This window comes from Helianthus annuus, chromosome 14, assembly GCF_002127325.2.
Source record: "Helianthus annuus cultivar XRQ/B chromosome 14, HanXRQr2.0-SUNRISE, whole genome shotgun sequence".
NCBI lineage: Eukaryota > Viridiplantae > Streptophyta > Magnoliopsida > Asterales > Asteraceae > Helianthus > Helianthus annuus.
The window spans coordinates 9443135-9457630 of NC_035446.2; the positions used below are offsets into that span (position 1 = coordinate 9443135).

Consider the following 14496-nt stretch of genomic DNA (forward strand, 5'->3'; position numbering starts at 1 on the left):
AGTCATGTCTGTGCATATTCATTGTCGATAGCTTACATGCTTCACATTTCTACGTGTTACATGCTGGTTATGTGTAAATCGCTTTCGTTACTATATACTATTAAACTTGTATACTCACCTTTACACCATGTGTATTGACCTATTTTAACGTATGTGACAGGTGTTTAAGATGCTCTTAATTGCTGGATGTCATGGAATCAACCTTAGGTGGTATAGAAACAAACTAAATAAATTTGAGTTGTCAGAACAATATTATTGTCTTTGAGAACTATGTCTATAATAGCTGTTTTACTTTGTATGTTATGGTATGGGACATGACGTTAAATATTTGGTAATTATAGTTGTTATGGATTCTCCTGGACAATCTGTTTCGCTCAGCGCCTTACCCCGATGTTTCCGCCATCGGTTGGGGTGTGACAGGTGCAGGGGCGAGCTTAAGGTTGGTGAACCCAGAAAACATGAATTTTCGTACGCTATCTGATTGGATTTCAGGAGTACAAATAACGAAGCAGAGTACGAAGCTTTTCTCACGGGGTTACGCTTAGCAATCAAAATGGGAGTCAAACACCTAGAAGCGCACATTGACTCGCTGCTCGTTGCAGGTCAAATCAACGGTCAATATGACACCAAAGGTGACGTCATGGCGTTATACCTCGATCAAGCAAAAACCTGCTACAAAGTTTTGACTCTTTCAACATCCATCACATCAACCGAAGTGAGAACAAGCATGCAGATGCCCTGAGCAAGCTTGTGTCTACGAGTTTTCAGCACTTAGCCAAGGACGTGCGCATTGAAGTATTGAGAAACCCGTCAGTTCCATTGAGACAAGTCAGTGTCATCCAACTAGGATCGTCATCCTGGATGACCCCTATCATTATGTACCTTCACTCAGGGTTCTTACCTGAAAACAAAGCAGAGGCCAGGAAGATACAACACAAAGCAGAACATTATCAAATGTCTGATGGCATCTTATACAGAAGAACTTACCTAGGACCCCTACTTCGCTGTGTAGACCTTGAAGATGCTAATTACTTGATTCGTGAAGTACATGAAGGGATTTGTGGCATCCACGCGGGTCCTAGGATGGTAGTTGCAAAGGTGATGAATGCGGGGTATTATTGGCCAGGGATGCATTTAGATGCAGTAAAGGTGTTAAGAAAATGTAACGGATGTCAGAGGCACGCGCCTAAAACTCTACGACCAAAGAACGAACTAGTCCCTATTACGACGGCATGGTTGTTTCAACAATGGGGAATCGACATGGTTGGTCCTTTTCCCGAAGCCCCAGGCGCAGTAAAATTCATTATAGTCGTTGTGATTTTACTAAATGGGTGGAGGCGAAAGCTTTGGCATCAACAACAGCAACAGTGGTTCGAAGGTTTATCTGGGAACAGATAATTTTTTGATTTGGGTTACCCCTAAGAATCATCACAGATAATGGAACAAACTTTGCATCTGAAGACCTCCAATACTGGTACAAAGAACTAAATATCGAGCATACGTTCTCCTCAGTGGCACACCCACAAGGAAATAGCCAGGTTGAGGCAATAAACAAAAGCATCGTCGATGGTATCAAAGTGCGACTTGTAACTCAAAGAAGAGGTTGAGTGGATGAACTACCCAGTATCTTGTGGGCTCACAGGACGATGCAAAAAAACGAGCAATGGCGAAACCCCATTCAGTTTGGTGTATGGGTCAGAAGCAGTAATACCTGTAGAGATTGGTCTGCCATCCCCACGAATGTTGTCCATGAATGCCAAAAACAGCGAGGAACAGTGAAGGCTAGATCTGGATCTCCTGGAAGAAAGGAGAGAAATGGCGGCAATCAACAAAGCAAAATACAAGCCAAAGTTGGAAAAGTACTCCAACAGCAAGGTGCGGATCTGCACCTTCAATCCTGGTGATTACGTTCTAAGAGACAATGAAGCGTGTAACACTGAAAGGCTGGGCAAGTTAGCTCCAAAATGGGAGGGAACCTACATCGTCGATAGGGTCCTAGGCAAAGGAGCATATCAGTTGCGCACCTTGGACAACAAAGAAGTACCAAGAACTTGGAATGCCCAGCAATTACGGAAGTGTTACATGTAACCAGAAGACGTTATTTTCCTATCTATGTAAGGCTATAGGCCCAACACAAACATCCTATATACAAGAAGTGTTGATTATCCTACATCCGATTTTTTTTTGAATTTTTGTTATAAATGCATACATTACTTTGGGTGCACACGAAAACATCGATGGCTTAACGATAGAAAACATTGTAGACCTCCAAGGCCCGTCACGACCAAGTGCACGGCTGGGTCAGTTACACACAATAAAACCTATCAGCCAACTTTCACTTCATACCCACTTATACACGAAAGCATCGTAGACAAGGCAGCACAAACATTGTAGACCTCCAAGGTTCGTCACCACCAAGTGCACAGCCGGGTCGATCTAACCCAATAACCTGTCAACGGTCACTTCGTAATATTTCAGGCATTCGTGAACAAAGCGTCGGCGTAATGAGAGAACAAACATTGTAAACCTCCAAGGCTCGTCACGACCAAGTGCACAGCCGGGTAAATCAAACACAATAACCTGTCATAGCCACCATTCATTCACGGCACCTGATCAAAGCAAATATCATATGCACAAATTGTAACTCAATCAAAATTCACACAAACAATTTAACAACTAAAATTTTAACAAATATGCAAGCAAAATTATGGCAGTTATGCACACAACACAACACCATGAGTGGCACATATCGTTTATAAACATCGAAGAAGTATCAAATTGTCTGAAATTACATGGTCTATAGACCAATACATGGCATGCAAGCCGGCAGAACAACAAAGTTAGACTTGATGACTTGTACCAGCACCACCAGTCTCCGCATCGGCATCCTTAAGCACTTTCTTCAGAGTTTCCACCGCAATACCCTTCCAGGTCAGTTTCTCGATGGCCTTTATAATCCCAAACTTAAGGAATTCACACTCTTGACGATTGGCCGTATAATTACCCGCGCAATCAACCTTGTAGAGCTCGATCTGGTGATCTTTCTCTTTGGAAATTATAACAAACCCACCAAAATATTTCCGACACCCTTAATATATTTCGAATGTACCTATACGTCCTAAAATACACCCCGTATACGAAATCTGGCCCTAAATACCTTTATTTTTATAAAAATTAATTAAAAACGAAATTTAATGGGTCGTCGCGGGGCGCGACAGATACCCCATGAGCCGTCGCGGTCCGCGAGCGCCTGGCTACGAAGCGAAGCCCGGTGCCGACACATGGCACAATCATGTCAAGCCTTGTGGGATGACCCGGACAAGCTAGGGCCTACCGACCCTAGCTCGCGGGCCGCATAGGCCCTCCCTTTCTCTTTCGCGGGCCGCGAGGAAGTCCGAATCAGGCACTTTAAATAGATGGCATCGGCTGTCCATTTGAAATCGTTCACACACAACTTTCTCTCACAATTTCTCTATAGTAGGCACTATACCCGGGCATTATAACGAAGTTTTGCCTCGTTGTAAGTATCATAACCCCCGGTTACGTATTAGATACGCTGCCCGATTGATCTACGGTTCCATAACGGCTGTCGAGGTTCTACCCGACGTAGTCGTTGGAATTCTGTCTCGGGGAGGGTATTACTAATGTAAATATTGGGTTATTATACTAACGCGTATGCATTGTGTAATTAATAGGTAATCACCAGGAAATCACAAAGGAAAACCCTAAGATAGCAATGTGAGTAATCCTCCTTTTTGCAAACAGTTTTTACAAAACCTCAAATGATTTACATTATATTAAACAGTGATTGAGTATTTGTATTCTACAATTATCGTCGGTATGTTGGGGTTTTGTATACAAAATTTGTTACTACACTGTGAGTAGTAACATGACCACAAGTCGGGTTGACGATACCATGGGTGGTAATTAAAGTAGAAAATAAACAAATGTAATTGCGCGACCGCCCTCAATGCTGTAAACGGTTTTTACCTATCTTGATTAAACTGGGATTCACTCACCAGTATTTTCCACTGACAAAATGTTTTTAAACGCGTTTCATGTAACAAAATGTGAAAGCCAAATAGAAGCCAGCTGGACATCACTAAAGGCTCGAAAAAGTGGCTATAAAAGTTACCTAAATAAAGAGATGTTTTTAGTTAAATAAAATTGGGTTTATCCCTATAAAAATGGGTGTACTGGAAACTTTGGATTTTCCCATGTGTTTAATATTATAAAAGTGTGGTATTTTACTCTGATAAAATATTTCCTAACTGCGGTCCTGATGTTATTTCCGCTGCCAAACTGATAAACACTGATACCACTGAAACTGGTCGCGGCCGCCCGTTCCCGGGTAATTAGGGGACGGGGGTTGCGACAGAAGGTGGTATCAGAGCTAAGCCACTGATTCAGCCACAGAAGTGTTCCGCTGACACCAAGATATTATTCAAAATGTTATGAAATTATCTACGGAACTACGTGCATGTCTGTATATTATTCTTTTGTGTTATTTTACTATTTGTTAGTTTACAGTATGAGCGACCAAGGACCTTCAGACGCTTACCGTCAGTTGTCCAGCTCACCTAGGAACGAAGGTACCTCTTCATAGCCTACCCTCTCAGGGTATTCAGCTGACTATGAAGATGGGATTTTCGTGTTCAAGGCACAATCTGAAGAGCCATTCCCTCCTAAGAAAAGAGGATGGTTCAGCAGAGGAGCTCATGAACGTAGGAAGAGGATGAAAAAGTTACAACAACAGCGTGCTTTAGCAGCCGCTAAGAGAGAAACAGATGCTCACACTTAGGATATGCTCAATAGGAGTCTAGCAAATTTTCATATCTTAGCAACTACAGCTGCAGACCCTAATCTAGAACAACTCATAGCACCCCAACCATTACCACTATTTCCCACACAACCTATGGATTTGGAACCAAACCCAGTAGACCAAATTCCAATGCATGATTTGACCCAGCAGAAATACCCAGAGTACCAGCACCCCATCCCCCAGACTATGACCCATGGTTTGATGACCATAGGGATTACCAACAACGCTACCCAATACCAGACGAACCCATGCCAATCCTAATAGCTTACCCAGACCTGGACCCTCTAGACCCCTATTATGATAACGACCAATACATCAGGGAAATTCTAGAGAACCGTTATCCTTACGAAGAACCGATGCCCCAGTTCCCAAACCCAATACCAGCACCTGCACCACCCATGAGCACAGAGAATGTGCAAGAACTCCGAACCTTTGGTGAGGAGATTTTAGAAGGAAGTGAAAGGATGAGGCAGATAGGGGAATGACTCGTCTGGACATATGACGAGCGTAATATGGACTTTTGGATGAACCCCTATCATTAGTAATAATAGTAATATATATATATATATATATATATATATATATATATATATATATATATATATATATATGTGTGTATGTTTGAAAAAAAAATATGTAATGTCTAGATAACAGTTACGGATGCATACTAGTATTGTATTTTCAATTCCAGCTGTATTTGTAATAGATATAGATGCATAATATAAAATAGAGTAAAAGTCGCAATGTTTGAGATTTTGATCAATATGCTTGTTGTGTGATTGTTTGCATTAAATATTATCGTGTGATATTAATATGTGATAAATGTTTAAAATTCAGATGGACAACAAAGTGAACCAGGAAAACTAGAATAACGATAACCAGAATAACAATAATAATGGAAACCAAGTGGATAACAGTGCCATCCAACACATAGTGGCACAAAGGATAATAGATGCGATGACATATATTATTAAAACGGTGAAGAAAGCGGATAATAAAAGTAACAACGGTAGTAAGCGACCTACTGAACCAGATCACAGCGTAAACAATGGACCAATACTTCAAGTGCCCATTCCCAAAAGAAGAAGAACCATGTCTTATGGTTGTTCTTATAAAGAATTTTGGTCTTGTAAACCGATAGAATTCCCGGGCAATGAAGGACCCATTGCAGCTCTATGCTGGATAGAAAAGACTGAGGCAATCTTAAAAATAAGTAAGTGCGCAGAAGAGGATAAGATAATGTTTTCTTCCAATCTGTTTAAGAACTCAGCCTTAGAATGGTGGAACACTATCCTCCAGTCTAGGGGAAGTGACAGGGTTTACAATATGGAATGGGAGGAATTTAAGAAAATGGTGGAAAGGAAATTATGCCCTCCCAATGAAAAAGAACATATAGCAAATAAGTTCTTAAACCTTAGAATGACTGGAGTGGATAGTAAGGGGTACACTACTACATTCTTTGAATATGCTAGAATAGTGCCAACCCTTGCTTCACCAGAACCAATATTAATCTCCCGTTACATCTGGGGATTAATCGGGGAGATTAGGCATGTAGTCAAGGCAGCTAGACTCCAAACTATAGAAGAAGCGGTAGAACTAGCAAACACCATGACTGATGAATTAGTGCGTACACGAGAAGAGGACCAGAGGAGAAACCTAGCTCAAAGGCTTACCCAGGAATTTCGTTATGGAAATTCCAACCGTGGGAAAATGTAGGTTCTACCTTTGCACCTTACTGTAAGGCCTGCAAGAAGAAGCATTCAGGAAGATGCTCCACTTACTGCAATCTCTGCAAGATGCCAGGACACAAAGAAGAAGATTGTAGGAAGAAACCTAGTAATGGAGTGTGCTTCAACTATGGAGAAAAAGGACACATTAAGCCACACTGTCCGAAACTAGCTCCAACCATGAACAACAAGACTACTAAAAATGCTAGGGCAGTTGTTCTGACTACAGAAGAAGCAAAGATGATTCCGAACGCGATCGCCGGTACGTTTTAAGTTAATGACGTTTTTACCAAAGTATTATTTGACTCTGGTGCAAACCAAAGTTTTATTAATACTTCATTTTGCAAACTTCTCAATCAACCATTAACTAAACTCTCATAAGAGTGTCTAGTAGAAACAGCAAATGGGGAAACCATTAAGATTTCCGAAATCTTGCAGGAAGCAAGAATAGAATTTTTAAATCAAAAGCTTATTGCAAACCTTTACCCAATGAATCTGGTAGGATTTGATGTTGTATTAGGAATGGATTGGTTAATAGCCAATAAAGTTAGTATTTTATATGATCAAAAGTCAATTCAAGTAAATTCACCAAAGGGTGAAAAGATCACAATTAAAGGAGATAAGCCATCTAGATCCATGAAATTCATCTCTGTAATGAAAACAACAAGTTATGTAAGAAAAGGATCATTAGTGTATTTGATTTCCATAATCATTAACACTAAAGGAAAGGAACTTAAGGATATTCCAGTAGTATCCCAGTTTCCAGATGTGTTTCCAAAAGAAGTACCAGGACTACCGCCAGATAGAGAAGTTGAATTCAGATTCCATCTGCTACCAGGGACAGCACCAATTGCCAAAGCACGCTACCGTTTGGCTCCGGAAAAAATGCAGGAGTTAAAGAAACAGTTGGACGAATTGTTGGAAAAAAGATTTATTCAACCAAGTTCATCACCATGGGGAGCACCAATATTGTTCGTCAAAAAGAAAGACGGGTCAATGCGAATGTGCATTGATTACCGTGAATTGAATAAAGTCACGATTAAAAATCGGTACCCATTACCGAGAATCGATGATTTGTTTGACCAGTTGCAAGGAGCTCAATTTTTTTCTAAGATCGATTTACGATCAGGATATCATCAATTAAAGGTACAGGAAGAGGGCATTCCTAAGACCGCTTTCAGAACAAGGTATGGCCATTATGAATTTACTGTCATGCCATTTGGTTTAACCAATGCCCCAGCTGCATTTATGGACATGATGAACCGAATATGTAAGCCATATTTGGATAAATTCATAATTGTCTTTATAGATGATATTCTCATTTACTCTAAAAGTACAGAGGAACATGCAAAGCATTTGCACGTACTTCTAAGTTTATTAAGAAAGGAAAAGCTTTATGCTAAGTTTTCAAAATGTGAATTTTGGTTAGAAGAAGTGCAGTTTCTTGGGCATTTAGTCAATCATGAAGGAATTCATGTGGATTCTACAAAGATTGAGGCAATTACCAAATGGAAAACCCCTGAGTCACCAACCGAGGTTAGAAGTTTCTTAGGATTGGCCGGTTATTATTGAAGATTTATACGAGATTTTTCTAGAATAGCCATTCCCTTAACTAAGCTAACCTATAAATCTGTTAAGTTTGAATGAGGACCAAAACAGGAAGAAGCCTTTAGAATTCTTAAGCAAAGACTAACCAATGCACCCATACTAGTGTTACCAGAAGGAACTGAAGACTTTGTAGTCTATTGTGACGCTTCTAAATTAGGTTATGGATGTGTGTTGATGCAACGTCAAAAGGTTATAGCCTATGCGTCTAGACAACTTAAGAATCATGAAGAAAATTATTCAACCCATGATTTGGAATTAGGAGCTGTAATTTTTGCCCTTAAGATTTGGAGACATTACCTTTATAGTAGTAAGTTTACCATTTTCACTGATCATAAGAGTTTAAGATATGTCTTCGGGCAAAAGGAGTTAAATATGAGGCAAAGACGCTGGATGGAAATTCTTAGTGATTATGATTGCAATATCCAGTATCATGCAGGTAAGGCAAATGTAGTAGTTGATGCTTTAAGTCGAAAGTATTAGGAAAAGCCAAAAAGAGTGCGTTCTCTTAAATTAAATATACAAGTAGATTTAAATGACCAGATTAAGAAAGCACAAGAATCAGTAATCAAGGATGATACTGAGAAGTTGAAAGGAATGATTAAGGAATTAGAACAAGGAACAGATGGAAATTGGAGATTCCATAATAAAAGAGTGTGAATACCCAAATTAGGAAACCTATGCCATCGTATATTAGAAGAAGCTCATAAGTCCAAGTATACGATGCATCCTGGAAATGATAAAATGTATCAGGACTTAAGAAAAAAAATTTGGTGGATAGGAATGAAAGAGGATATAGCAGCTTATGTTTCTAAGTGTCTAACCTGTTCACAAGTTAAAGCTGAGCATCAGAAACCCTCCGGTTTGTTGCAACAGTTAGAGATACCAGTTTGGAAATGGGAATTGATAACAATGGATTTTGTTACCAAATTACCCAAAACAAGAAAAGGTAATGATACAATCTGGGTGATTGTAGACAGGCTAACTAAGTCAACTCATTTCTTACCAATGAAGGAAAATTTCAGTATGGAACAGTTAGCTAAGTAGTATGTAAATGAAATAGTTTCATTACATGGAATTCCTTTATCAATTGTATCTGATAGAGATAGCAGTTTTACCTCTCATTTTTGGACAAGTTTCCAAAAAGCAATGGGAACCAAGCTAAATCTAAGCACTGCTTATCATCCTCAAACGGATGGACAAAGCGAAAGGACAATTCAGACAATGGAAGATATGCTTAGAGCTTGTGTAATTGATTTCAGAGGTAATTGGGACGATCATCTACCATTAATAGAATTCTCCTACAACAATAGCTATCATACCAGTATAAATGCTGCACCATTCGAAGCACTTTATGGACGAAAGTGCCGAACTCCAGTCTGTTGGGCATAGATGGGAGAAAAGCAACTATCTGGACCAGAATAGTACAAGAAACAACCGACAAGATTGTTCAAGTCAAGGAACGGCTGAAAGCATCACGTGATCGACAGAAGAGTTATGCTGATAACAGGCGAAAACCATTGGAATTTCAAGTAGGAGACAAGGTGTTATTGAAAGTTTCTCCTCTGAAATGAGTGGTAAGGTTCATCAAAAGGGGAAAGCTAAGCCCTAGGTATGTTAGACCCTTTGAGATTATTAGAAGAATAGGACCTGTAGCCTATCAGCTACAACTGCCAGAGGAAATGGCAGGAATACATGATGTATTTCATATATCTAATCTCAAGAAATGCTTAGCTGATGAATCACTGATAGTACCTCTTAAGGACATAGAGGTAAATGAAAAACTCAAATTTATAGAGAAGCCTCTATAGATTGAAGACAGGGAAGTCAAAAATCTTAAACACAAGAGATTAGTTCTGGTCAAAGTAAAATGGGATTCCAAGAGAGGACCAGAGTACACTTGGGAGCTTGAATCAGAAATGCAAAGGAAATATCCACACCTGTTCCAGTAGACCTCGAGGACGAGTTCTAAAACAAGGTGGGGAGGATATAACAAACCCTCCAAAATATTTCCGACACCCTTAATATATTTATAATGTCCCTATACGTCCTAAAATACACCCCGTATACGAAAGCTGACCCTAACCTTTAATTTTATAAAAATTAATTAAAAACGAAATTTAATGGGTATTCACGGGGCGCGACAGATACCCCATGAGCCGTCGCGGGCCGCGAGCGCCTGGCTACGAAGCGAAGCCCGGTTCCGACACGTGGCACAATCATGTCAAGCCTAGTGGGATGACCCTGACAAGCTAGGGCCTACCCACCCTAGCTCGCGGGCCGCGTAGGCCCTCCCTTTCTCTTTTGCGGGCCGCGAGGAAGTCCGAATCAGGCACTATAAATAGATGGCATCAGCTGTCCATTTGAAATCGTTCACACACAACTTTCTCTCTCAAATTCTCTATAGTAGGCACTATACCCGCACATTATACCCCCTCCCCTATATAATGAAGTTCTGCCTCGTTGTAAGTATCAGAACCCCCGGTTACGTATTAGATACGCTGCCCGATTGATCTAGGGTTCCGTAACGGCTGTCGAGGTTCTGCCCGATGCAGTCGTTGGAATTCTGTCTCGGGGAGGGTATTACTAATGTAAATATTGGGTTATTATACTAACGCGTGTGCATTGTGTAATTAATAGATAATCACCAGGAAATCACAAAGGAAAACCCTAAGATAACAATGTGGGTAATCCTCCTTTTTGCAAACTGTTTTTACAAAACCTCAAATGATTTACATTATATTAAACAGTGATTGAGTATTTGTATTCTACAATTATCGTCGGTATGTTGGGGTTTTCTATACAAAATTTGTTACTACACTGTGAGTAGTAACATGACCACAAGTCGAGTTGACAGTACCGTGGGTGGTAATTAAAGTAGAAAATAAACAAATGTAATTGCGCGACCACCCTCAATGCTGTAAACGGTTTTTACCTATCTTGATTAAACTGGGATTCACTCACTAGTATTTCCCACTGACAAAATGTTTTTAAATGCGTTTCAGGTAACAAAATGTGAAAGCCAAATAGAAGCCAGCTGGACAGCACTGAAGGCTCGGAAAAGTGGCTATAAAAGTTACCAAAATAAAGAGATGTTTTCAGTTAAATAAAATAGGGTTTATCCCTATAAAAATGGGTGTACTGGAAACTTGGGATTTTCCCATTTGTTTAATATTATAAAAGTGTGGTATTTTACTCTGATAAAATGTTTCCTAACTACGGTCCTGATGTAATTTCCGCTGCCAAACTGATAAACACCGATACCACTGAAATTAGTCGCGGCCGCCCGTTCCCGGGTAATTACGGGACGGGGGTTGCGACAGAAATAGCAGCTGCTTTGCCCTCTCCATACCCATCTTTGCGTCCACTATCATACGCAGCACCACCAAGCTCGAACATATACTTCGCAAGCTTGTCTGACTTCACCAATCGATCAGCAATCTACACAAAAGGCAAAAGAAGAAAAATAACAAATAAGAAGGAACATTAGACAAGCTGAAATGACAAGAAACATACCAAGGGGATGCCACTTGCAAGTAACCACTTGCAATCAGCGCCAAGATCCTCAGTCAAGAGCTCCAAAGCCTTGTTCTGCGATGTTTGCTCTTCAACTGTATTTTCCAAGGCTGCAATGTGCGCCTGCGACTCAGCCTCTTTCTCCTTGTGTGCAGCAGCCAGGCGCTCATACTCTTGGTTGTCCTTAATCTTCTCAGCCTTTAATTTCACCCCCCTCATCACGTGCAGACTTTAGATCATGATTAGATCTCTCACACACTGCTGTCCAGTTCCTCTGACGGTCAGCGTTGAGTTGTTTTTCCTTTGCAAGTTTCTCTTCACCATCGGCAACCCTCCACAGCAACCTTTTTTTCTCAGAATTGAAGGCCCTACCTCTCAGCAGTAAACTCCTTCTTGGCAGCCTCAAACTCCAAAATGTCTTCACCCATCGATTGCCAGTCTTTCACAATCTCTTGTGTAGTGGAGAAAAAGTTAACACCCGAATGGATGTGCTCATCCAAGAGGTCTAAACGATGGCGATTCTTTTGGAACAATCTTTCAGCAGGAGGAAGTGACAATGAGTAAAACTCATGACAATTACCAAGGTCATCCATCTAGGAGCCTTGTGTCAAACCCCAATGGGGGACATGAGGGAGATCGTTACAAGCCGGGTTATAATCCGTCCATGAACCACCACTTTTCACCCTTCGAATCTCCGGACCTTGTCGGCTACCAGAAGGACCATCCCCTCCAGGAGTAGGTGGCCCATGTCGAGTGTATATCGTCCCTTGAGGAGTGGCCTCGCTTGATTCCCAGTCTGTTTCAGCTCCTTCAATGCGAGCGCCACCCTCCTGAACCACCACCCCAGGAGCAACACTCTGCACCACCTTCTCCACAGCATCCCCCTCAACATTGCCCTCCTTACCCTTTCCCTTTGGGCTAGGGTGAGGAGGCGATACATCAAATGGAATAGGGGAGGAGATGTGGGCGGAGTAATCTTGGAGATATCAACCTTAACCCAGAACGGGTAGACTTGGCAAATGTTGCAACAAAGGACAAACAATTATCCTTAAGAGGGAAGGAAGGATACACAAAATTTAAACATAAGTAACAGAGAAATCATACCTCGAGGGGCGGAGGATGCTTTGAATATTTTCTCAAGAAGATTACCAGACTTCTTGCTAAAAACCCCAAGGTCAACTTCAGATTCAGAGGGTGCAACAGTCTCACCCATAAATTTCAACTTTTTCTCAGACAAGACGGCAGCAACCTGCGCATCTAACTCACGCTTTTTATCTTCAAGAACCTTCTGCTTCTTGGCCAACATCTCGGTCAGGGTGACATCATCATCTGGGTCAGGAGCAGATCATTTGACCCCTGCGTTTAAACCAGACAATGAGTCAGAAACAACAACATAGCCCAATAGGTTGACGTTAGAAGAACGCTTACGAGTCGGTGCGCTGGCCGTCTCTTCAGGAGTCTTCTCCCCTTCCGTCGTCTTCTCCCCTTCTGTCGTCTTCTCCTCTCGTTTCTTCTTCCTAGTTTCCTTTTGTTCAGCAGCAGCAACAGTTGGATCACAACAAGAGGAGTACACCTTCACTAGCAGGCTCTTGAAGAGGTCCTTGTTGTGGACCTGCATGTGAGGAATGGTGAATAAGCCCATGAGATGAACCAACAGATTCCTCACTCGAAAGGAGAATAAGCTCCTCTCGAGTAGCAATGGTATCAAAATCGGATTCATTCTCAACAACACCTAATTTGAAATTGTTGTAAGCACTCATGCTCTCATTAGATGGGTGCAAAAAGTTGTCTCTGATCCGAGCAATCCACCCCGGTTCACCCTCACGTAATGCTGCCACAGCCATCCCACCAGCAACTTTCGGGTCGAAAACATTCATCAAACTATACCCTGCTGAAAAACATAATGGCATGTGAGATTAATAAAGAAGAAAAGAAATAAGAAGATAAACAGTATGGGAGCAATACCTCTCCCCTTGTGTGCATAAACTGGGTAAGCTCGAGGATCACGAGGCACCCATAACATACTCATACCAGCCGCAACAAGGGCCTTCTCTTCCAATTGAATCATCGGAGTAGCCCTCTGGCTCAAAGTCTTGTACCAGTCTTCATCAGCAAAAGCTATAGATACCGCAACCCTTAGCACACCCTCACTTTCCGATCGATAATGCATGTCGATCGGGATAACCCCACGACGAATGTAGAAAAACTTCTATTTCCTGTCGTGAAGACTCTTCGGAGGGTCTCGGCTACAAGGCAACACACCAGCAGTATGGGAGTTGAAGGAATAGAAACCTCCGGTGTAAGTCACATAATAAAAAACGTTGAACTTCTCAAACGTCGGCTCTACCCTTTGAGCCAGGCAGATAAACTCAAAATGAGTAATCCGGGGCAAACCCAACGCGTTTATCTGAGAAATATGTAACCCATAACCGGTCAAAACATCCCCAATAAACTTCGACATCGGCAACCGGAAGTTAACCTCCCGGAAAAAGTCTGCATAAAGAGTCATGTAGCCGGGGGGAGCATCTAAAGTCGTACTACCGGGATTAGGGAATTGGATACCCCAATCTGAAGGATATGAAAATTGTTGAATTATATTGTGCAGTTCTTCATTCCTCCAGTTAATTACAGCCTGATCTGGGCCAGGAGGGTTCTTTGGCTTCGACTTCCTCTTCTTCGTATTAGTGGGTTTAGTACCGGTTGACATTTTCTCAAAAGAATCAAGAAGATAAGAAGTAATTTGAAGAGGGGAAAAAGAATTTTGAAATTGGAAATTTTAAGGAGTTGGAGTAAAATGTTGAACGTCTGATGGAATCCCCCAACTAT

The 14496-nt window shown here is 41.3% G+C and overlaps 1 protein-coding gene across 1 annotated transcript; it reads left to right on the plus strand.

Annotated features, from left to right (window-relative positions):
- The first annotated feature begins 876 nt into the window (after window positions 1-876).
- On the plus strand, window positions 877-1398 carry LOC110906396. Its single transcript, XM_022151535.1, has one exon. The coding sequence runs from the start codon at window positions 877-879 to the stop codon at window positions 1396-1398; it is 522 nt and encodes a 173-aa protein (XP_022007227.1).
- The last annotated feature ends 13098 nt before the right edge of the window (window positions 1399-14496 follow it).